General features: G+C 41.0%; 1 protein-coding gene across 1 annotated transcript in view; it reads left to right on the forward strand.

Moving 5' to 3' along the window:
• The window catches only part of vav2 (vav 2 guanine nucleotide exchange factor), a 176,886-nt gene that overhangs the window by 135,142 nt on the left and 16,434 nt on the right, over positions 1–25,310 (forward strand). The window contains 8 exon segments of the mRNA XM_070925262.1: positions 3,587–3,655; positions 11,109–11,214; positions 11,643–11,657; positions 13,306–13,404; positions 14,726–14,794; positions 15,523–15,623; positions 22,300–22,399; positions 23,863–23,958. Of these exon segments, the coding sequence (XP_070781363.1) occupies positions 3,587–3,655; positions 11,109–11,214; positions 11,643–11,657; positions 13,306–13,404; positions 14,726–14,794; positions 15,523–15,623; positions 22,300–22,399; positions 23,863–23,958 (655 nt within the window).

Here is a 25,310-nt window from a genome sequence, read left to right on the forward strand (position 1 = left end):
ATGTGGATGGACAAATCTCCTGACCCCATCTAAACTCAGGAGGCTTAATGGACAGCATCAGTGCTAGCAGATAATCAGAGGCGCAAAAGATAAACAAATACCCTTCATATTCTCTGAATAGACAACTGATTACTTTGCAAGCACCACAACATCCACTCTGGCTTACCGCACAGCGTATAGGCCTGAGCAACATGAAGTAACACGCTTGCAGCAAAGACAATTGAGCAGTGTTGAACAGCCAAGAGACGGCTCATCATTGGAGTTCTGATGAAATTATAAACATAGTTCAATTATACCAGGTTGCATCATTTAAGCGAAATGAAAACAGCAGCATCGGACAGTGCTTGGCTCCGCAAAACAACACTGCGGTGATAGATATGCACGCATATCTCCACAAACTACTATGTAATTAAATTTTGCCCTGCGGGACTCCATTAATAACTTATAATATAATGCACATTTCATTGGAGGGGGCCATCAGATGTGGGTGTGTTATTACACTCTGGAGGAGGCGCCTCCTGCGCTGTGTTTCTGTTCATAACATTCGAGTGAGAACATAACATAAATCAGATGAGGCAGTTTTTGTGTTATTGTTTCATAATAATAATAGTACAGGTAATTAGCTCGTGAAAATAGAGTGGTTTTAATGAAGTCAACCACTTTAAACGTGGAAAAAATAGACAAGAGTGTGGTGGCTGAGTTTGCAGGATTATTTGCTTGTTCGTGTGTGTGTGTGTGTGTGTGTGTGTGTGTGGCTGTGTTGAGGGTGATGAGCTGACCTTTGACTATCTAGCTGAGCATTCATTAACTTGATGGCTGAAATACTCTTTCAGTGTGACCAGTGCTTTAATTACACACAGGCTAATTGCTGGTGTCACACAGGTACGCTCAGCTTGACACACATACACACACACACACACACACACACACACACACACACACACACACACACACACACACACACACACACACAGAGAGAGAGAGAGAAACATGCACAACTACAACGATAACGTGAACTGCTGTTTTTATTTATTTATTTATTTTCTACACTACATTTGGCCTCTTACGCAGGTCACTGCTGCCGGTGCTTCATGAATTCGTGGTGTCACCGTGAAGTGTCTCAGTCATCTGATCATATCTTGGGATTAAACACAGTCAAAGGATTTCAAAGCCGAGTGCTTACAGAGAGTGGAGTGCTTTCATGAGAGCTCTGAACGCCTGGTCTCTGACACTGAACTCTCCATATCATCTCCCAGCTCCCTTCACAGTCGGCACATACGACAACACACACATAGACATTAGTTCTTTTTTTCTTTGTAGTCTCTCTCCTGCTGCAATATCTTTGTTAAACTATAATATTTGGACTGCACAGAACCCCCTCCACATATTTTTCATAAAATATAGTCATTACTTTATTTATATGGCGCTTAAGTCAACTCAAGTTAAGTTGAGTACATTTTATTTATGTAGCCCAAAGTCATACATTTTGTCAGAGGGTTTAAAATGTTTTCCGAACCTTTGACACCCTTTATCCTCAGAGTATTGATTTGGAGAAGGAAAAACTCTCTCACACGCACATCATCCACCCCGACCACCTCCCTACGACCTGCGTGTGGTACAAAAACGTAGCGCTTCCTTCACAACTTAATTGGGAAAACAAATTCATATTATATAATCCTAAATTTTACAAGACAGGGTTGCACAAGATCAATTCAGTGGACACCGACCAGCTGGTTTCTTGCCAGTTAAACTGCTTTACAACACCACCAACCATAAATGTCTAATCATGCTAAAGTGAAAAAGTCTTCACCATTTTACAATGCAACATTTGTTTGGCTGTTTGGCTGTAGGCAAAGCTCTTGTGCTCATTTGTTGCGCATGTCAGCTCATGCGTGCTTGGTAACACAGGAATGTGTTGCTGAATAGAACTTTTTGAATGTGGTGTGTCCCACTTTGCACAATGGGTAGTGGGGCTGGTTGAATAAATCGATTTATTATGCATTCCAAACATGCTGAGGATTCCCAAAATGCAACTGGTTTGGATGCTATGGTGACATTTCTGGTAAACAGAGGCTAAATAATGTTTTGGGTTTTTTTTGGTCACAGCTTATTCTAACTTTTAAACCAATGACTTGGCAATGACATTGACAGATCAACCACACTGAAACATACACCATCCAAAATTCAATCATTTTAGACTCCAGAGTAATTATGGTTGTTCCTAAAATTGCTTACTTACTTACATATATATCAAATTCACAGCAAATGCTGTGTTTTAACTGATTACTACTCAAACACGTAGGTGCAGCTTAACCTCTCTTGGTCTTTTCTCCATCTCTTTCTTGAATAATGGTAGACTAATGTGTGTGTGTGTGTGTGTCTCTAGGAAAACAAATCATGTGTTCAGTAGTTACATTATACAGAGGGAGTCAAGGTCAAGCTGACATGGCTGTTTACTGTAGCAGAAACCACTGCTGGCTGCTGCTTTGTGTGGGATTTATTGCTGGAGGAGAGGATGGTGGCGGCAGCGTGCTGCTGTCACGCAGAAAGCAAAACAAACAGGCCGAAAACACTAACATCAAATTCTTTAAACTGAAAAATGTTATAGTATTTCGAGAGATACTGTGGATTCATTTTAACAACGCAGGCTATTTCCGCTTCGTTACCGTTAGTGTGGTTGATGATTAGCGCTGATCGTGACCTCACTGATTTTAATAAGCTTCAATTGTGCACAGCATTAAGCTAATAGGCTATAATTTGTAGCAATCAGCTCTTGTGAAAGGAAAAAAAAGAAAAGAAAAAAGGACATCATAAACACGGTCGGGCAATCGAGATCTAATCATGCACTTCAGGATCGCGTTTGCAGAAAGCAGATATCTTTAAAAAGATTAGAAATAAATCCACCCTGTTTAATGAGCTAATTGATTAGTCATTCGTTTTTACGCTCTGCCACTTCCCAGGAGTATTTTTTTTGTTGACACTGCGTGAGCAGGAATGATGAATTTAATAAGAGGATCGGGACGAATAATTCAGATTATTGTACGATGGGCTGACGTGAATGCTTTTATTTATGCTAATGTATCTTACATTGTGCCTCATAACCGTTATGTCTACATACACTGTAAGTACAAGTAAAAAAAATGACAGCTCCAAACTTGTCATTTTCAATATTTTATATTGTTCTACATTGTCCCTGAGGGTCCTTGAAAGCTGCACAAACCCCCTGAGAGGATTTATAAGACACCTGGCTGTCCATCTGAAAAAAAAAAAAAAAAAAGAAAAGACAGCTTTCCTCTCTGAATTCCTGAGGAGGTTGGCTGTGGGAAGATGCCAGGTTTTTTATCTGTCAGTAGCACAGTGTTGATGTGTTTTGACAATGTTGTTTGTGACTGATGGGGTCCTCTGTTGAATACATCTGGCTGTTGTTGCCGCTGAAATGATGGAGCTAAGAGTGACAACCTGGCAGATAGAACACGCCTTTCGGACTGGTTATTTCTTCTACCTGTGACACCGCGGTGTGTGTAGTAATAAAGTATTCTGTACCCTCTCTCACTCTTCTCTGTGTGTATGTTTGTGTGTGTACCAGGCCCTTTCCATCTGAGGACACAGCTGTGAATGAGGATGATGTGTACCGGAGCCTTGAGGAGTTGGCAGAGTGAGTATGCATTCCTCAACAAACACCCGCACAAACTTGTTCATGTTACTTAGGAGGACATTATTAACTTAAATTCAGTCTTTGGAGACTTCCCCTACCCGTAAACATACCCCAACCCTAACCTTTACTTACCCTAATCTTAAACAAAAAAATCAAGTCTATACCCTACATTTTAAAGGTTTACCTTGTGGGGACCGGCCTTTTGTTCCCAAATAGGAGGCGAGTCCCTACAATGTGTCTTTTCCTCACAACGTGGTTCATACAATTACAAACAAGGCACACACACACATCATTAAGATGGATCACTGTTGGTTTTTAGCTATTATAACGAAACATATAGATTTTTAAAACCTCAGATCACTTTAAACTTTCATCTGGATTTTATGTTACAAAGTTGTTGTTTCCTGCTGCTCAGAAAATGCTTTCAAACTGGGAAAATATGCGAAAGAGTCCATCAAAATAATAATATATATATGTATATATACAGTGTATATATAAATGATGATGGTTTTTATAGTCAAAATAAGTGAATATGAACTCTATTGAAAAAGCATATCTGCATACATAACAATTCTCTACCCATCATGTACATTACACACACTTCTTGTGATGTCTCAAAGTGAACTGTGATTGCCACTTCTTCCAATTTCCTCTAACTGCCTAATTACATAAGCGTGGAGCCCTCTGTCACTCTGCCCGTTGCCATGGTGACACCAGCTCCAGCTCAGCTTCTGTTGAGGCTGCCTCCCTGCCCGCCTCGGTGGCTGGCTGCCTGGTTTGGTGTGCGTTAGGTGGGTGGGTGGGTTTTGCTGGGTGTGAAAGAGAGTCGTAGGGTCTTGGAGTTGGCGGCGGTTCCAGCGCTGACAGCAGCCTCTCAACTCAGATTAATGGAGAATGATTAGTTAGCTGCTCTGAGATGGGTGTCATTTATCACAGAAAGATAGGAGGGAGGCGAGCGGGAGATAGGAGGGAGAGCATGCGGGCTATAGATATATGCCCACTGAATACATGATTGTACTGTTCTTTAGGGGATGAGGAATGTGCTCGTGCTAGCGGAGAGGAGTGCCAGCCAAGCAGGCTAATACTGAATTAGAGTGCAGTTTAGCCTAACATGTAGCCCTGCAAGCCTGGAGCATGGACTCTTATCTTGAAAACTGAGCTGAATCTTGCACAAAAAGTGGTCCTGAAGAGAGAAGGGGAATTAGTAAAAACTGCTAAAGATTTTTTGAAATTCAAAATGTGCCCTTAGAAAGAAAAGAACATACAATAGGCTCCTGTCTTTCACTGTGTATCCTGTGTGCTTATATTTACTGACGTGGCCCTAAATGCATCAGGAAATATGAGTGGCTAAAGTTAGCTTCCTTGTTCCTTATTTTACTCTAATAATAATGCTTACTTGTATTGGTGAATTACTACTGAAAGATCCAGTGGCTACAGCCAGTGCACGGTATCCATAGCAACAAGTGTCACCGAGTCCACCTGTAAAGCGTGTGTGGGCATAAAAGTAAGGTTTTGATGCCGGTTATATACTGTGTCATTTCTATAGCTGCTTGTTAAGTCTTTAATTTGCCTCAAACCTGCAAAATGTCCTCTTTCCATAATGTCCGTAATCCGTAACCTTCAATGAGTGAAGCTTGAGTTCGTCTGGGGGTTTTTTTCTGAAATGGTCAGTGGCGTTGTCACACGGTGCTCTTTGTGTAACCTGTAGGTGCAGAGGGCTGGGCCTTTACTGAATTAATCATGCCGCTCTGCAGCACGGCTGCTCTTGACCTTTTACAAAGAACATGTATGCATTTCGTTTCATCAATGGACAGACGCATAATTGATTCATCAGCAGGTCCTGCACCTGATACAGTTGGACGCACTCAGCACATAGGCCACATTAGCAATAACTCTGCTCTCAAAGACTCATTAATTAGCCTGGAATATTGATGCATGGACAATTTACAATGAGTGCATGACTGAACTACACGAGTGAGGGAGAGGACAATGATGATCCTACCACAGTTATTATTTTTTATGGATGTAGTACTATTCAAGAGCATCCCAGAGGAGGAAAACAATACAACCACAGGACATATGGTACCATAAAAACAACAGCATGTAAGGAATAAAACAGCAATATTGTCACCAAAAATATTTAGGGTGAGAAAATAAGGCTGCATGGATGAGTAAAACAGCAATATAATGGCAAACAATAAAAATCAATAAAATGGCATCATTAAGTTCAGTGATAAGACGACAAAGGATACTAACTGCAATGGAAAGCAATCTATAAAAATTGATTTTGAGGTGAGATTTAAAAACCGAGCTCATGGCAGCAGGCCTAACGTTAAATAGAGGACTGTTCCAGCAGCGAAAGATCGATCAACCCTTCATTTTATTCTGGATCCGCCAAAAAGGTTTGAACTGGTAGACCCTCAGAGGTCTCTGGGAATAGCTGGAAGTTCAATCTTCACTAATGTAATTATGGTACACTCATTTGTTAGATTTCAAGGCTTTTGCTGGTGATGTGGCTGATGTGTGTCCTGCAGCTTGGCCTAAAATATATACGTAAAAACGTTTGTGGTTGACTGTGTAACATTTCAGAGGTATAGTAGAGGTCATTTACCTTGCTTGATGATTTCCATATTTTCAATATCATGTCAGAAGAATTCATGTCAAGTGAGGTGGATTGAGACTTTGGGCTGTCAGTATGAGCTGGGAAGTGACCGCTGTAAATGAACGGTATTCCTGCTCCGGTTTGCATTCTGCTGGACCATATGTGTTTGCAGCAGTGTCTGAGTCAGGTAGAGGCCAGCCTCTGCCTAATTGAGGTCTCCCGGGTTAATGTGGTATACCTGATCCGTACTTCCTCCCTCTGGCTTTGTGATGTCAAGTCTTGATGTCGCTTAACTCCCGAGTCCTCCCTCTCTGGAATGACTCCATCCTGGAGTTGACAAACCATGAAATGGGGGGTGAATTGAGTATAGTTGCCAAGGGACTTTTTCTCCTCCGCAAAAGGCACACATAGATTTCCATTCAGAAGCAAACAGTGTCCCGAGCCCTTTGTGTCACTCTTTTGCAGTTTATTTTGCTCCATTAATCCCCTGGGCAGCTTGACATGAAAAGTCAATAGCTTGAAAATGGATGGAGCTTAGCTAAGATATTATTTACTGCAAGGTATTAAGTCACAGATATTTTTAAATTAAACTTTATATTACCACATGACCACATTCAAAATAAACTATTTTGTAAATAGAGATGGGCACTAAGAACATATAGAAGCAATGTTTAAATGTAAAACTGTGTAGAAATAGTGAAAAGTGATGTAACAAACTTGGTTAAGGCATGTAGACACTACATATTACATTGCCGTTTTACAATTAAAACTTGTTGATTTTTGGTGTATAAAAATAATGCTTAGGGTCAAGTAAACACAAATAATGCAGATATTTTACATAAAAAACAACTTACAGCACATGAAACAAAGATACATACAAACATTAACTGTACCACCAAGAAAAGTACCAAAAGGTAATATATCTAAATGCCCATGTGAACTAATTGGTGCTCTTCAGTAATGGGTAAAATTATTTTGTCTATACAGTATTTTGTTGCCAAGATATGATTTCGCTCATTTTGCCAAATGCTTTGGTATTCATGTGCCTTACATTTCTACTATCACTGACATGACTTTTTTTTTTATAGGCTGTGTGGCTCAAGATCTTCCTCTCGACATTAAAATCTCTTTAATTATCTTAAAGCCCAGACAGTGCAGTCACATCTTGGCATCACTACTTATTCATACCCAATGTCGTCTTTTTTTCTGGTATGAGTGTTATTATGAGTGTGTTGGAGTCTGAGTTTAGCAGTATGTGAAGCTAATTAAAATTTCAACTGATAATGTTATGTAAGGCTGATACACCAGGGAGTAATTACATCCACATACCGTCCTGTGCTGAGGGACCTAGTTTGTATATCTTTCGATACTTCTGTTTCAAAGGTAAGTTTTATTTTTTTTAAACCCAGAGCGCTGCTTCGTGGCTGGCTAATCATATGATTTTATTTGTATAGAGTGCAGGCATGTTAACTCCAAAGTGATCAGCCGCCATCAGGCCAAACTTTCCAAATGTACATACAGAATATCAAAGTCAAATGCTTTGGGATTTACTGGGTAGTGTTACCTTTCCTGTAGTGCTACCCTCGGGAAAAACTGATGATAAGACAATATGGATAGCAAAGGCATCAGTATGTTGTCCATTTCACCCACCATGTTCGCATTGTGAGGTATGGTGATGTATGCAACCTCCACGGGCCTTAGACATTTACTTTTTTGTTTGTCTTTCAGTGTTTTTGCCTCAGTTCATCAGCTGTACAGACGCAGCCTGGCAGCATTACCGTGCTGTCAAGGGCCGATGCCAGAGCTCCCCACACAGTATATCACAGCTCTGACAAAAACATCTTCCTGTATAACAGATATCATAATATTATTTTAATAGAAACCTGTAAGGCAGGCCAGCTTTGGGCACATATGCTCAGTCGCTCTGATATGGTGAGTCACACTCCATCCCCCCTCTCCACCGATGTAACTCTCTGGCAGTGAGGCCTGGGAGCAGAGGCTAGCGGGCAGAGTGCGTGGACACCCTCTGGCCTGTCACTGTGTAATCAGACAGAAAATAAGACCTAATTCATGAGTCCTCAGGACTCTACTCCCACTCTCTATCTCACTGATGCATTGTGATGCATGCACATGCACAAGCACACACAAACGTGCACATAAATGCATTGTAATGATTTATTAATGTTTGCTAAAGCCCAAGAGACAAAGGGACCTAATTAGTAAAGTTATGGTGCGACAGATTTATAACACTGGCAAGAAATATGTCCTTCTCTTTTCTCACTCTCTGTCTTTCTAATAACGCACACACAACCATCAACACTACATGCCTAAACCCCAACCATTATCTACTATTTAACTCCAAAAGACTTTTGTCCCCACACACACACACACACACACACACACACACACGCACACACACACACACACACACACACACACACACACACACACACACACACACACACACACACACACACACGCACACACACACACACACACACCTCAAGCTTATAAAGTGTTTTGTGTGTAAAACAAACAATCATCATTTCATTAGCAGCATCCTTTATGGTTCTATGAAACTCAGTACAATATGTCGATTAGGCTTGCATGTTATTACATTAAGAGCTTGATATGGGGTTCATTATCGTTATTTGATTTTAGGATCAATGTGTATTGACAGTGAAAACAGCCAGTCAGTTAAGAAGTTCATTAATGACATCACCAATTAGAAATCTGAAGGAGGTTTCAGAATATAGAGACTGACTTATAGATGATCGAAAAACGATCAGAAAAGTGAATGGGGCATAGCCAGTCATTAGAATATTGATCACTCTTGCTAACTGGAAAAATCAATGTAGACAATACACTAAAAGAAAAGCAGACACTTGGTGGAATGGTGGAATCGACGTCCAGTTTTCTAAAAAGATAATACAATTAAAATCAAACATTGTACAACACATATTTGAATGATTCAAAGAGCGAGCCTCACCCTCACCCTTAAATGAAAATCGCCAGTCGATTGGAAGCTTTCCTCCAAACCTGTTGAGCCTTGAGCCATGTCGGTATTGTGTTCCAATCAATCAGTAATTATTGATGAAAAGCTTTATAAATATCTGGAATTGACTGATTGGACCAAAGGGGAATTGGACAATGACAAAATAACTAACTGGGAAAGAGGAAGGGCCTTAAATGTCATCACTAATCAATAGAATGTTTCCCTTTGACAAGCTATCACTAATGTGATTACAAGTTCAGGATCAATAGATGTAGGACGGAAACCAGCACAAAATGTTTCTCATTCAATGTTTATTCTTAAGATTGTTCTATTCTTATAATATTTATAAAAAGACCCCACTCGGACTGCCTCCTTCATGCTCCCCCTGGAGATCCTACTCCTCTTAGATCTCTCCAAAGGTCATATTCATATCACTGCACTAGACCTCCGTTGTATGATACTGTCGCTGGGGGATTCGAGCAAAATGAAGTACAGCATCTGCTTTTGGAAAAAAAGGTCCCTGCGTGCAGCGCACTAGTCTCTGTGGAGTCACTGTAGTCTCAGAGTTCAGAGAGGAGACACTGATGGGACAGCGTCGGCCGGCCGTCGTCCTCCCACACAGCCTTCTCAGTATTCAACATGAGCCACTTTTACTTAATGAAGAAAGAAGAAGCACAGAGCTGAGAGTGAACCAAGCCACCTCAATTAAAACTTCAAACAGCCCCCGCACGAGCATGACGACAAAGCTGAATATTTGATTGAGGGCAGTTCTATCTTTTTCTATCTCTTATTTTCATTTGTCCCCTATTCACACAGACAGTGAAAGGAGGAATATTTTAGCTATGACGGCAGACGCAGAAGGTCGTATGTAGCCACGTCTGGGGAGAAAATCCCACAACCTGTATTTTTTTGACCTGTGCCCATAAATCTTGTTTTAGAATATTCATGAATTGATAAAGTATATAAAATCCCTACAAAATACCCAATTTCGGGGATCTCAAAGTCAAATAACATTTCATACAGATACATTTGGATGAGGCACTATTCATCCAAGAAGTGAAATCCTCTTTTCACTTGCCCCCCACTAAGGCCAGGTCAGAGCACAAAGCAGCATCCCTTGAGCTGGTGGCCGCTAAGTGTCCCGCCAAGTTGTAGCCCACAGCGTAACTCACTGAATCCATGGCAATATTATGCATGAGCATTATATATATATATATATATATATATATATATATGTATATATATATATGTATATATATACTGCCTCCACCTCGATACAATTGAGATAAATTGAATTTTGTTTCAAACAAGTGAGTAGTTGTCAAGCTTGAGCCCTGGTCCTCCATTATTTAGCAGGCAAGTCTTACTACTTTTGGTTATTTACAGTATTTAATCATTTATTTCCCTTTTTGGCGACTTAAAGCTCCCTGTTTATTAACTACATTGATATGGGCCCCCTGCCAAAGCGTATTCCTGCTGAGGCCTCTCCTCTGCCTCAATAAGTTTCACAAACAATAATTGCTTTCATAGAACAGAGGGAGATACAGTGTGGCTCCCAGAGCATGGGGATCTTTCCCAGAAGACGCTCTTCTCCACAGTAACTGTCTGTGCTCTGTTGGCTGCTTGCCTAATTAAAGGTCAGTTAGCTAGCTGGGTGCCAAAGCAACATAAACACATTAAAGGGAAATGCCACTCAATAGTGAAGGGTTAGGAACATCAGGTTTCCCTTTGCTGGTTTGACTGCTCAGTGCCTTTCTGCCTGTCAGAGCAGTTTAAAGTGGACACATGAGCTGTTTTGGCGTAGTAAAGGTTGAGTAAAAGCTGTGACTAACTTGGGCGCTTGTGTTTCTCCCCAGCGAGCATGACTTGGGCGAGGATGATATCTACGACTGCGTGCCATGCGAGGACGATGGGGATGACATCTACGAGGACATCATTAAGGTGGAAGTACGACAACCCATGGTGAGAGCTGTGTGTCGCTATCTCTGTTATCATTTTTATCAATTATTGATCATGTAATTGTCTCAGGTGTTTGTCATGTTGTGAACCTGATACCTGCTGAAGGTCTATAAGGTCTGAAGTGTTGCATTTTTACATCCTCACCTTAGACTTATACACCTGCCAGGTGTCCGTTAGACAACACTTCATTTGACTTATTACATGTAAATCTAAAATCTATTCTCTATTACCAGAAAGGATGCAATGAACGAATGTAACACACACTTTTTCCCACTTACCTTCAATTACTTCTGTGATGTGCACTGTCATTGTCTCTGGGGCCGTCATATACTATTTGCATGACGTCATATCCCACTTAGATGTCTCTTAACACGACTTGTGATCAATTTGACTTCTGACTTGCTTGCTGCTTTGCCTTTCCCATGCTGCAGATCAGATACATGCAGGTGAGTGCCACTGTGCTTGTGACTCACCCCACCCTGTCAGCTAACACCCTCCACCACTTCATTTAAAACAAACTCATAGCATCCCAAGAGAATGACCTGCCAGTTAGATTACTGACCCGTAAAGGAGACACCACCTGTTTCAAAGTCTGACTCAGAGCCCATCGGAGACGATTGTGACTTCAGCTCGGTGACTAACGTCAGCGAGGACCACCAGCTGCCGCATCAAACCTCAAAGCGCAAGACAAATAAACATTATCCTGCTGGCTTTGAGACCTGCTTTTGATCAGTTGACTACATGCTGGATTGGGGCCTGGACTGGACTTGCACTTCTACATTATTACCCCCTGTTTCTGTATTATCAGCGCTGGTTATTAACAGCCATCTCTGTCACAGATGGATTAGTTAGCTATTCCACAGTTGGGCTGCTCATATCACTGCCACAGCATAGAAACCTCTGTCTATGTGAGTTTTATACCATGGTCATTTGGGTCACCCACAATAGGCATTATAGTATATTGTTCTTTCAAAGAAACACACATATATATACAGTATATACACATGTTCGTACACAGAACCTTACTTAGACAACAGGTCTCATGAGAAACGCTGTATGTAGATAAGTTTGTATCTTTTCCCATCCTCCACGCCCCCTCACAGCGTGTCTGCTTGCATGGCCATGACTTAAAAACCCTTGCTTCATCTACCTATTCTGCACATACATATGGCTTGTTCAGCCAGCCTGCCAGCCCACACATACAATGACACACAGCAGCTCACTAGCTCACACACCTCCCTTCCTCTCCAATACCGATGTAATTACCATCTCACTTTACTCTAGCCATGCCAGCAAGTCAGTGTGAGTGAACATTTTTATCTGGTTCACTTTCAGGTCTGGTTTAATTAAACGTTTTTTCTTTAATATTTGTAGAGCACAATCCATACTGAAGGACAGCACTGTAGCTCTTTAGCTTCACATCATGTTTCCTGACCATGTTTGAACACAGACTTTTTGATGTATTTTTACTTTACTGGCTTCCATTTATTTTCAGACTATGAAAATCAATTAACAAATCAAATCAATTGTATATCCAGGACGACCTGGAAAGCAGTATTGATAATGAGTGGATTATTCTGGTGAAATAAAGTAAAACAGACTCTTGAAAGCTGCTGGAGTCGTGTAATCCATCACGGTCAATGTCAAGTCCGCAATGATTTTTGTCAATGGTGCATTATGGTTGCATGGTAATGCAGTTTAAAGTGTAAATTGATTGGAAAGGTCTGGAGTGCATTATCTCATACAGACAGTGCAATTTGAAGGATTACACAACTCAAGTAAATATTCCAGAGTGTGCTAATAGATTGCATAGAATGCCTAGCCTGGGATGATATATGTGTTTTGAAAATGAACTGCAACATAAAAAAAAAACACTGGTGTGGTCCTTTAAAACAGTCTGTCTATGTCAAAAATGTAGATACTGAATAGGATACTGGCATTAGCTTGAATTTTTGTGCCATTTCTTGCATGATATAGATATTTTTGCCAAAAACAGTAATAACAAAGTAAAAAATGTGGACCTGGACTATGTTGTAAATAAAATCAATAATCCAAAATTGTCTTGACTCATTATATTTCCTATTCTTGCCATAGAAAATGGGTATGACAGAAGATGACAAGAGAAATTGCTGCTTAATGGAGATCCAAGAAACGGAAGCAAAGTATTACAAGACTTTAGAGGACATTGAGAAGGTGAGTGTCAATACAATATTGTGTGTGTGTGTGTGTGTGTGTGTGTGTGTGTGTCCTGTATGTGCACGTACATTTAAGTGTGTTGGTGTTTGTGCATTTTTATACTGGCACAAGCAATGTCGTGTTTAGAGTTTCCTTTTGTCACTTCTTCTTTGTTGGTGTCTCAGGCCTCCGGGCCGGCTCACAGCATGGAAATGTCAGCTATTGGCAGATTCATCGGGAAGCACAAATGTCACAGGGGCAGATCAATACGGTTATTATTGGCTCAGCCCCCACAGGAGAAACGGATCCCTGGGGCTTTAAGTATAGACACGCACATCACAAGTGCAAGGACATATATGTGACCACACACAGTCAACAAGTGTTGGGTTAAGATATGCTGCGTGAGAAGGAATCCATTACTTATTACACATTTCACATATTACATCCCCTGAAATTGCAATGAGATGAGAAGTTTACATTATTTTCTTTATAAGTCATAAACATCCTTTCCTCTCACTGGTATGTTGTTCACCTGCCCAACACTATCTCTTCAGTTCTTCCTGTGTTACTGCTGCATAACAGCAGTTAGAGATTACAGGTGTTACATCGGGCACCACTCCTCTCAACAGTGCTGCCAACAAATGCAGAGAAGCTCAAGGTGCATCCCCATAAAACAGCAAATTCTATCTGCTCAAAGAATCTCAAACACACACACACACACACCAGCTCTCTCTGTGTGATAATGAACCATTGTTGAGAGCAGTGCTGCTAACACATCAGTTTCCACGTTGACAGATTTCATTCGCGATTTGATGGAGCGCCACAAATCACCTCACTCTGCTAATTTCATTAAACCAAATGTGTATCCTGGGTTTTCCGCGTCAGGCCAACACGAGACTAAATGAGAATAAATAACCTTCGTACGATCAGAGGACTCGTTAAGCTTAATTGAGTTGGGGTTAATAAAGCCCGTCATCTCTTCATTGCTTCTTAGTTGATCTATTTGGTATTATTATGATGATGGAATGTGACAACCATAAAACAATGTTAGAGAAGCAGGTTTTTCTTCTGTAGGCATAAGTGCAGCATAGAGAACAGCTGTATAGTGTGTATTTAGTGCAGAAAGAATGTTAATAACTTCACGCACGCTGTTAACAACAATGTGGTGGCTCAATCTTATTCTTTGTTGCTGCAGTTAAGTTTCAGTTTAAATCAATTTTTACAGATCTGCGAAAATTCTTTTTTGACATGGAAAACTCTGAGTTACAGTATTTGTTTTTAAGAGAGTAAGTTATGTTTACTCTTGAAAGACATTGATTTGTCTCCTGTTTCTCTTTAGAATTATATGATCCCGTTGAAGCAAGTCTTGAGTCCACAGGACATGGAGGCTATCTTTGTCAATCTTGAGGTGAGTAATCGCTCAAGCAAAGAAAGTAATGTCTACACAGCACGCCTGGATGTGTCGCACACCAAGTGAATAATTCAATATGTGAATGAATGCCTGGATGTGCTGCATATGTGTGTATTAGGGGTGTGACAGTATGCAAGATTCACGGTTCGATATGCAGATTTTGGTGTCATGGTTCCATTTCTTTTCTTTAATTTACAAGAAAACATTTAAGTATACTATACTACTACACTGTGAACACCTAAAGAAACATTATAACAGGGACTCTGAGCATAAGCTTGAATCCTGGGTTGAGCTCAGGGACAGTCTGTGACAAGCTTGCTCAGATTTGTTCCAGATCATCACATGAGCAGATCCAAACCGCTGCAATAAATGGTTAAAACCGTCATGTGGGTGCCCCAATTTCGGAACCCATCGGCTTTCGTCTGACAACATTTTAGGCTCTGGCAGCAAAGGCCAACGTTTCGGGGCCTCTGTTATAGCCAGCGGATATCCGGATATATATCATACGATAGCCCATGGGTTCCAAGATTGCATTTTGGCCATGTGATCCGCCTTTTTTACTCTCCACACCATTTCTGCCTGCAAACAAAGCCTGCTCAAATATGATTGGTCAATACCGCTCAGACTACAAATGTACATACGCTTCCGATACCAAAATCTTTCTTTCTATCTGTTTATAGAGATTATGTCTCGGTATTCTAATGTTTATTGTGATTTTCACTCAGGATGTAATCAAAGTCCACTTTGCCCTCCTGCGAGCCATCGACCTGAACATGGTCAGTGGAGGAAGTGGGCTTGGGAAGATCTTCCTCGACTTCAAGGAAAGGTTAGTATCCTGAAATGTATGTTTTGTCAGTCTATGCACATGTTGTTCTTTTTTGTGCTATATTATGTACATAGATTGTTAAAATCCACTTGTAGTTGAGTGGAAGCAGCAGTTTTTCTGCCCTTTCAAATTCAGGAAGCTGCGTCAAGTTGAGTATCCACAGATCAGGCGGAGGATTGCTGGGATTAGTGTTCAAAGGATAAGTCAATTAAAGCAAAACATGTTAGAGGAAAGAGCTGAGAGAGCATGTAACCAATTGTTCCCCATTCAACCGAAACCATCAGAGTTAATCCACTCAAGACTGCATTGGCTTGTTAGTTATACACAGTCGTGTCTCCTCTTACACAGCCACATCATTTTCTTTGTCATATAGTATATTCTTTTTGCAGTCTCTAAACCTAACTGCAGCTCTGCAACAACCTGGATTTTATTCAGCTGCTAAAGGGCATTCTTCTTTCTCATCCAAAAGTTTTATTTTTCTATCCAAGTGCAGTAAGAAGAGTTTACCCTGTTTCTGCAAATGAACTTGTTTCAAGTATTTGCTTAAATCCAGTTTCTTTTTTTTTTCAGTTCTAGTGCAGCCACCTGCCTTAATCAGTTTCAGTTTCAAGATCGAACATTCGCGAAACTAGTACATATTATTGGAAACAAGTTGAAAAACAGATTTCTTTCACTCGTTTCAAGAAAGTAATGTTTTAGGACTCTGTTATAGACAGAAATGACTTCCTAAGAAGTAGATTTCTGTGGTGTGGAGATTATAAAATGCAGTGAAATGGGAAGGCTGAGGTTTATTGGCGAACAGGGTTTTCTCTCAGATGGATCTCCATCTTGCCCAGCTGCTGAGCAACGTGTGGATAATTAGCATCCCTGAGGGGAGCAGTGATTTGCCTCCCCGCTGTGCTGAGTGTGGCTGCTTCATAGGTAATGGTAATGATGGTGATGATAGGTTCTGGCCTCGGTCATGATTCCATACACAGCCATGGATATGCCACTTTCCTCAAATGATACAGCCATTACATTAGTGAGTCACACACTTCACTGAGTGTGTACATGTACCTGTTCTTGCATACATAAGTAAGTATTATATTCCTGTGCACAGTGATCCTGATGGCTCAAATACTTTTTTGCCCTTCTCCTCTTCCTTCCAACCTGAAACAGGCAGTCATAGTATTTCTTTGGGCGACGTCAGTTTGCATAGGTAATAGGCTCATCGCAGGCCTCTTCCTTAAGCCTAGAGGCCCATGTAACATAAAGTTGGTGTGACACTAGAGACTCTATTCCTACTAATAGACAGAGGCAGGCACATACTCTCTCCCTCTATCACACATGCATGCACACACTCCTACTGTACCTCATTTACTTCATCGGATTCTCTGATCTGATTGAGCAGTGGTTGGAAATCTTCGTTTGCACGCAACCCCAGATAAGGTCCAGCCAGCCAAGGGTCCCTGTAAAGGATCGGGAGGTTGTCACACGAAAGCTCAGAGGGTGCACATAGAGAGACAGAAAAGGAGGAGGGAGAGAGTAAGCACAAACATCTTTTTTTTTGATTATTGCAATTTTAGCCCTGTTTTTGTGTCTCTCTGTACAAAAAGGATGATAAACTGGTTCAGAGTAATCTTGTTGAGGTTAAACTCACTACCAATAAATCCATAATAAGACATCATTGGGGTTTTTTGTATGTACTGCATAATTTGGTGTAGTTGGATTCTTTTTTGTTGACAAAACATATATAAGAAAAATATATTACTTGCAAAGTAATTGTACCTCAAGTGTAGCTTAATGGCCAACAATAAGTGGACACCTGCACCCTATACCCATAGGTGACTGTCGAACATGTCATTTCAAAACCATAGACATTAATCTTGGACTATAACTGTCTCCATTCTTCTTCCTACAAGTTTGCAAGGATTTGCTCTCATTCAGTCACAAGAGTTCATAAGGTGATAAGGCCTGATTCGCAGTCTGGGTTGCAATTCATCCAAAAGGTGTTGAGGTCAGGGCTCTGTGCAGGCCAGTCAAGTCCAACAAGGGAACCCCATTTCTGTATGGCTTTGTGCATGGAGACATTATCATGTTGAAACACGACTTTTAAACTGTTGAAAGTTGGAAGTACTCTAAACCAAAATAGCCCCAGACATACAGTCTACCTGGTTGTTTTGTTGTGGATTTTGACCTTCTATCTCTGACAGAAATATCTAACATTTACCTTCTATTCATAAACAAATTTGCTGATGACATCCCATTCATTGTTAATGCTTACGATATTCTTCAAAATGCAACGCTGAGTTATTTTAAGAAAATGGTTCATTAGATTTGCAGATTCCATGCATCGCAGGCTTTGACTCTCATCTCTCTCTGCATGTGATTGACGTGTATACCTGCCTCATTATGAACCACGGCGGTGTCTTGTCTGCCTGTGGCGATAAGCAACAGTGACCAGGGGGATTTGGACGCACACAGCAGTGCTCTCATCGGGCATCTTGGCGTTTCTTTTGAGGACCTGGCTTGGCATAATTAATTTGGTTATCTGTGCTTGTAAGTCCCTGTGACCTTTACAACAATGTGCTTGTATGTCTTTTTTTTTTTTCTCACGTCGGTGCAAAAGATGAAAACCCTTTTTTTTCCTATTTGTCATCGAACTAAATGCCATGCTGAAAATGTCACTGGTTTATCTCAACTACTTCTCAGTTCTTAACAGCCAGAACTGGCCTGAATAGAAAAGTGAGCTTGGAGGAAGCTCTATAAACTAAATGGGCACCTAAGTACCCTCTTGTTGATATCCTCATTTGCGACATTCCCCAACTCATTTCCGGAGTAATCTGGCTCGCTGATATCCTTGCAGTGCCTAATCATGGCCGCACTATGAGCCTCTTTATTGGCGGTCTTTGCTCTATGTTCTCCTCCATTTGCTGAGTGGAGGTGAGGGGGTCCCAATGCCATGTGTCAGAGAATATTAGCTGGCTCCACAGCCTGTCACTTCTGGTTTGCCTGGAGATTTCCTCAGTCGCCTGGCTCGGCTTGCAGGGCTCCGCGAGGGTGGGGGTGAAGGCCCAGGGCACAGTTACTCAAAATTGCATTTTCTGGGAAATAACATGCACGGCAGCATCCTCATTATGAAAGAGGCCAGCACAGCAGGGCGATACCATGGCACTGAAAAGAATACAAACAGCAAGTTTTTACTGCACCAGCAAACTCGGAAAGGAAAACTGTCTCACACAACTCTGCTGTCCAGAGATTTCTGTGCTGCTTCTCCTTTTCCTCATACTAGCACCTGTTTGCAAACTTCTTTTTCTCTTTTGGACTGCTGTAGGTTTTATGTTATTCGGCTCTACAAGTTAATAGTTCAGGAAGGAAATGCATTAAACACTTTACAATGCATACAATGTCTAATTACACATCCGGCTGACACGTATCATTTACATCTGATGAATGGAAGTCCAATATGCACTCTCCTTTTAGCTCTGGTTTGGTTTCCACCATCTCCTGACAATAATATCTGGCCCTTGAGCTGCTAGATGTTCCACTTTCTTCACCAGCTAATTATTAATTAATTATCAGAGGTTGTTGAAAACAGATGCTGCTGGAATTGAGGATGATGGGAGTGCTGAGACTGAACCATACAATGTGCAAAACCAAAACTGTGGCTTATAAGAGGGGAAAGAGGCATCTTTATTACAGCATGGTGCTTGCTGTCTGGTTGGAATTGGGTTTGTTTACTGCAAGTGGAAACTACAGAAAGTGAGGGGAGAACAAGCTGCCTGCTCCAGGCACACAGTGATACACATGAAAAAACAAAACAACACACACACACACACACTAATGGATGGCCTTCTTTTAAACTCAGCCAGATGAGAAAACAAATCACTCTTTTAATCACTTTTCATATTCATCCCTTTGAGTAAATGTTCCTTATTAAGGTCAGACACTGATGAATATAAATGAGCATGCAAACAAACTCCATCAGATCTAGCCTTCACACACTGTACAACCAGGCCATTAAGAAAACAATTGAACATGTCTAAACTCAGTTAGCTGCTTCACCTTGTTAATCTTTACCTTTACTTTTAAAACATTTCTAAAATCATGACTGCCAGTAATAGCTCACATCACTTAAACACTCTGCTATAATGATTCCCACATTCACACCAGACGCTTCAGCCCTTTACGTTCCTGTCACAGAAGAAGGCCTTCATGTCACATCGTGTCCTCATAACTATATGATGGGTGTCCCTGGCACGTGCCCCTGGATCCTCACTACGCCGCGCAGTCAGCCTGCTGTCTTAGAATTGATCATGGACCCGTTAATCTCAATCACTTTTGTCATCCTGGAGGGGCGGGAGCTGAGGGGAGCTGTCTCCCTGAGTGTGGATCAAGTCTTAATCAGGGGCTTGTTAGCCCAGGGCAAGTTGAACCAGGGTAGGAGCCTCACTGCAGGGGGGCTGTAGTCAAAACTCCGCCCGGGCTCCAGTGAAGCTCCAGTGAAGCTCCCTGTGGAGTAGAGGATGATCAACTGACGAATGGGTCTGGCAGAAATGCTGCTTTCAAGAGGAAGATATTGGTTCAGAGTACTACAGGATAATGGCAAATGCTAAAACATTGCATAACAGGAACACAAATAGGAAAGAGTTAGAAAGTCAATGAAATGACTCAGTAATGTTAGTTGGACGGCAGTATCCAGCTTAAGTTTGCTAACGTTAGCCAACATTAGCCACAATAGGCTGTGTTTTATTGCTTAAGAATTTAGCTTTTCATTTGTCAGAGGGGGACTGTTGTGTTACTTCTTTCAAGAATGACATAGTGTGTACATGGCCTGACTTGTAGTGATTTTCACCCCTTTGGACAATCTTGTCTGGTAAACATTTCCATGGTAACAGCGAGCTCCACCATTCAGAGACATCGCTGTTACACTTTAGGATTGTGGGAAGTGTAGTACTTCTTCATGACATCGCGAATACAACGTGTTTTTCTTAAAACAAGGTTGATATGTGGCTTCTACAGGAGCATGTACCATTGTTTCACAGTCTCATAGCTCGTGGTGAGTCTACCTTGGATGGTTACGACATTATGGTTAAAATCCTTGATTCGGAATACGAATGGGATTTTACTTCCCCTCACTGTTGAGCTCTGTATGTCAAAAATCTTTAAGTTTAGATTAAGCACATGACTGTGTGTGGTGGAAAGAGCAGGAATAATGTGATGTCGTTTTATTTCCTGTAGTTGCACCCCTGCTCCACCATACAAACTTTCCACGGTCGGTGTGTTTGCAGTGCTGCTCTTGTCCTCGTCACAGATCTATCAGAGGCTTGATTAGACTTCAGGGTGCCAGCACTCTGCACCGCCTCGTCCCGCTGGAGATTCAGATTAACAGACCAGAGTGCCAGTTCTACGGGGGGGGTGGGTTGGGGGGGGTTGGTTAAGCACTATACCAGCCGTGCCAATGCCCTACTTTGACTCAGTGAGTGAGCGAGCGGAATGTGTGCCACGTGCAGTGGCATCCTCCAGGCAAGATGACTTTGAACTTCCTCCCAGCTGAACCCACAGATCTGTGTCAGGGTTCCCATTGTAATATCTAATGAACACAGCTCTCATATCCTCACTGCTCGAAATTAAGAGATTCTTTTCCTCACACGCTGATAAGAGGAACTCTGCAAAGCAGCTGATATAAAGCAGTGTCTTTCATTAGTGCTCTGTGATTACAGCTTATTGGCAAGAGGATGCCGCCCCTCCAAATATTGCCCTGGGATCAGAATCCAGTCATTACTTATTCATGGTATTCACATATATTCCTAATGATAATATTTTTATTCACATATTCATTTATCTGCCCCCTATAGTGCCAAATGACTCTCAGGCTCACCTCTCAAATTGTGGTATTAATCTTAAAATTAATGTGTGGTACATTCCCTAAAGGCTCCCAGACACTAACCAGTTCACAGCTAATTGTGGACATCTCCTTTGTCTCTGTTTCTACAAAGATATGATATATTTCCCACAAAATTAAGAAGAGCCTCATTAGTCCTTATTAAGCCTCGCTTTTAGATTTTTAACCGCACCCTAGGCTTTGAACAGGTTTTTATGAGGCCACATGTCTTCAAATGTTCCTGTACTCGCAGCGAAGAAGCCGGAAATAAATGAAAATAAATGTCTGAATCAGAATCTCAGCTGTAGATTCCTCTTAACAGACATTAATGTTTCATCGTTTGGAGCTCGAAACATTTGTCAGATGTGTTCAGCTGCAGAGGGCCTTCTGGGAGTGAATGTAGTTAACAGCTTACAAATGAAATGTAATCAGCAAGTCAGAGACTGTGGTTACACTTTTCTTTTCAATACTTATGATTGATAGACCAAACTGCGTTTTTACTCAGACTGCTTTTACAGCTTTCTTCACTTTTAAGAAATTGTGGTTTGGTGTCATAGAGAGAGCCTGATAGGTAAGTTTCTTTAAGGTACAAACGCAAGTGTGACCAAGTTGGGATGTAGTTTGTCTTCCTGGGGCATAATGTGAACAGATGTGACAGAATGAGCCATGGTCAAACAACTGTCTACAATTATTTGTGGTGTTTACTTTGTCAAAACGTGTACTTTCCTGTCTATATCCCACAAGGGACGGCAAGCGGTGACATTTAGATTGTGTTTAGATTAACGATGGTTGTTGAATTGCGTCCTTCACCAGGTTGCTGATCTACGGTCAGTACTGCAGCCACATGGAGAACGCCCAGAAGACACTGGATGAGCTAATAGCAACACGAGAGGACGTCAAGATTAAAGTAGAGGTAATGTCCTTCACCACTCGCCCCAACCAGATGACAACCCACTGATTTAGTGCATTTCCACGAAAATGATACATTACAGTGTAGGCAGTGGACACAAGCTTCTTTTTCAGACTGAATACAAATAAGTGAGCAGGTCGGTTTCACCATTCAGGCCACCATTCCAGATACGGGCTGTGTGATACTAAGCAAAATGATATTCACAAGCTTTCATGAAAGCAGATTTATCTAAGTGAACGTCGTGCCACCAGCCTGTTCAAATACAGCATGTAGGTTCAAGCTTTTCAAATGTGATGATTTGATGTTTCTATTTGTCATATATGATAGTAAACTTCATATTTTTTCTTCTTAGGTGTACTTTGAAGCTGGTAAAAAATGCTGACTATTTCACAACAAAGATAGATGGGGTTTAAAAACAAAAGAAAAGCCATGTTCCATTAGCAATTAGGCTAATTTACCAAAGAAATACTACAGACTCTGACATCTCTTACAAAATCATTACACTTGTATGAAAGTAAAATTTACTGTTGAATAAATGATGACATTGAATAACCAATGACTCAAGGACAAGGACAAATTGAGATGAAATCAGGAAGGCAAATAATGTAATTTGCAAATATGCCCTCAGTGCTGTATAATTCATAATTTTCTGATGTAATGAACATGATTCTACATTACCCCATTTCTGTAGGCAACTTGTGTTAAGAATAGCGTGGGTTTGTAATGGCTGCCTTCAAGAGGTTCAGTTGGGTAGCTTCTTGTTTGTCTCCTAGTTGTCATTTATGATTTAAATCTGGGTGATATTCAGTCAATTTCATGCTGTAAGACCTCCCCCCCCCCCTTTGTGTGCTACTATTGTTCTCTGATGGTCTTTGCTTCTTTCGAAGAATCTGAACTGATTATAGAGGAAGGCTAACACAGCCCTGTAATAGTGGGATTAATGGCCAGAGAACTGGCTCTTTTAGCTGTTGACAAAAGACGTTGGTGATTACAGTGTAGTTGCAGTTGACTGAGATGCTCTCTCTCAAAATAGAAGAGCTTTGTAACAGGATAAAACAGCTTCTTACTGTGTTTTTAAAGAGAGATAAGTTGTCCCTGTTTACTGCACAGAATACTACTGTTATAGAATACTACTAGTTACTGAATGAAAAGAAATGAAACGCCTACACAAAGCTCTTATAGGATGATACTTACAAAAGACAGCTTCTTATGGAGCCAGTGCAGAGTTTATAGAAATGTATTTATTTCCAGTCAGCATGCAGCATTAATTGCGTCACAAATGGCCAGCGCAACCAGACAGAATAAAACAGGCCTTGTTGCTGCAAATGGAATGAATGTGTGGAAGCAATGCAACAAGACACAATGACTTATTGAACAATGAATGAATGCTTGTTAGTAGGAAATGTGCAACACTGCATTATGCAATGTGTAACGATTGCACTGCTGCTTGTGTTGTCGTCCCACAGGAATGCACCATGAAAGTGCAGGAGGGGAAGTTCAAGCTGCAGGATCTGCTGGTGGTTCCTATGCAGAGGGTGCTGAAGTACCACCTACTACTGAAGGTAGGAGTCACTTTTCAATACTGTCATTTTTACACACTTCAATCCTAAAGAGGGAAGATAAAGTAAAGGAAACAACTAATATATCAAAGTAGAGCACCTTAATTAGAACCAGGACCGTCATTTGCATTTACAGATTCAGTCCATCTTTGAATGCTCAACAGCTCTTTGAATGCCTGTGGTCAGATGTTGGACAGGTCTTAAAGAAAGGAAGTCTTCATCACTTTAATGGTTGAGGCAGATGGGATGGAAATTCACATATTACTTTCCATTCTTTAAATATCAAAAGGTGGCTCCGCGAGTTTGTGGCTTGCCTCTTCGTTGATGGAAGCTGTAGCCGGTTTGGTTACAAGGTATCTGAACAGTGGCCCAGTTTCACTGCGACAAAAAGAAAACATCCTCCTCGTATCTCCAAAGCCCTCGCCAGAATTGAAGTATTTAGCGATTTATTGGTATAGCGATGATTTGTCAATTTTCATCCAGGCTTTTATTGACTCCTTTGGGATAAATATACACTCTTTAGAGCATAATGGAAAAAGATAAGACAGGTGCCTCCTTTTGTGTCTACAAAGCGAACGCAGATTTACATGAACAGATGTGCTGTTTAAAGTATACACAGTACACAGTGTCAGGAACAGTAACGTTTGAATGCAGTAGAAGGTCCTTAAATAACCAATGTAATTGCAAATGATCCCATAATATGGCTACACATGTTATACAGTAGATCCTTAACAGTTGCCGACAAGCATTGTTAGTTAACGGCATTGGTTGGCTTTCTCATATTCATTCTCCTCTGTTTGATCAAGACGGAAACAGCCCTTGAACATCAGGCCTGCTGTGAATACCGGCATTGTGAGGCACATATTTTGTTGAGATCTTGTCACAGAGATGATGATTCATTTCTGCTGTAATTTCAGCTGATGCTTAGCAACTATCCTGCATCAACTCTGTCTACTCCTGTTGGTGAGCTCTGACTGGTGACAGTTGTTTCTCTGAATTTGGCCATTTCTGTGATAATTTTCCAGAATGTTTGCTTTGCCACATGAAATTGTGTTTGTTGTTTTTGTGACCAGTCAACCGACAATTTGGGCACCAACTATTTTGCCCTTTTGGAAACTGTTACTTGCACTTTGTAACTTCAAAAAGTCACTGTGGTCACACACACTGCTACTTCTTAGGCATTTAACCTAATCCAACTTGTCTGTGTGTCGGCCTACTTCTGCTTTGGCTTAGATTTGGTTGTCGTTTATTGTTTCAATTATTGTTACTCTGCCCTCTGGTTCAAATATAATGAGATTTATAATATATAATATATCATATAACATTTATAATAAGCTACTGGTAGCTGTAATCAT

Source organism: Enoplosus armatus, chromosome 18 (genome assembly GCF_043641665.1).
Source record: "Enoplosus armatus isolate fEnoArm2 chromosome 18, fEnoArm2.hap1, whole genome shotgun sequence".
Lineage (NCBI taxonomy): Eukaryota > Metazoa > Chordata > Actinopteri > Centrarchiformes > Enoplosidae > Enoplosus > Enoplosus armatus.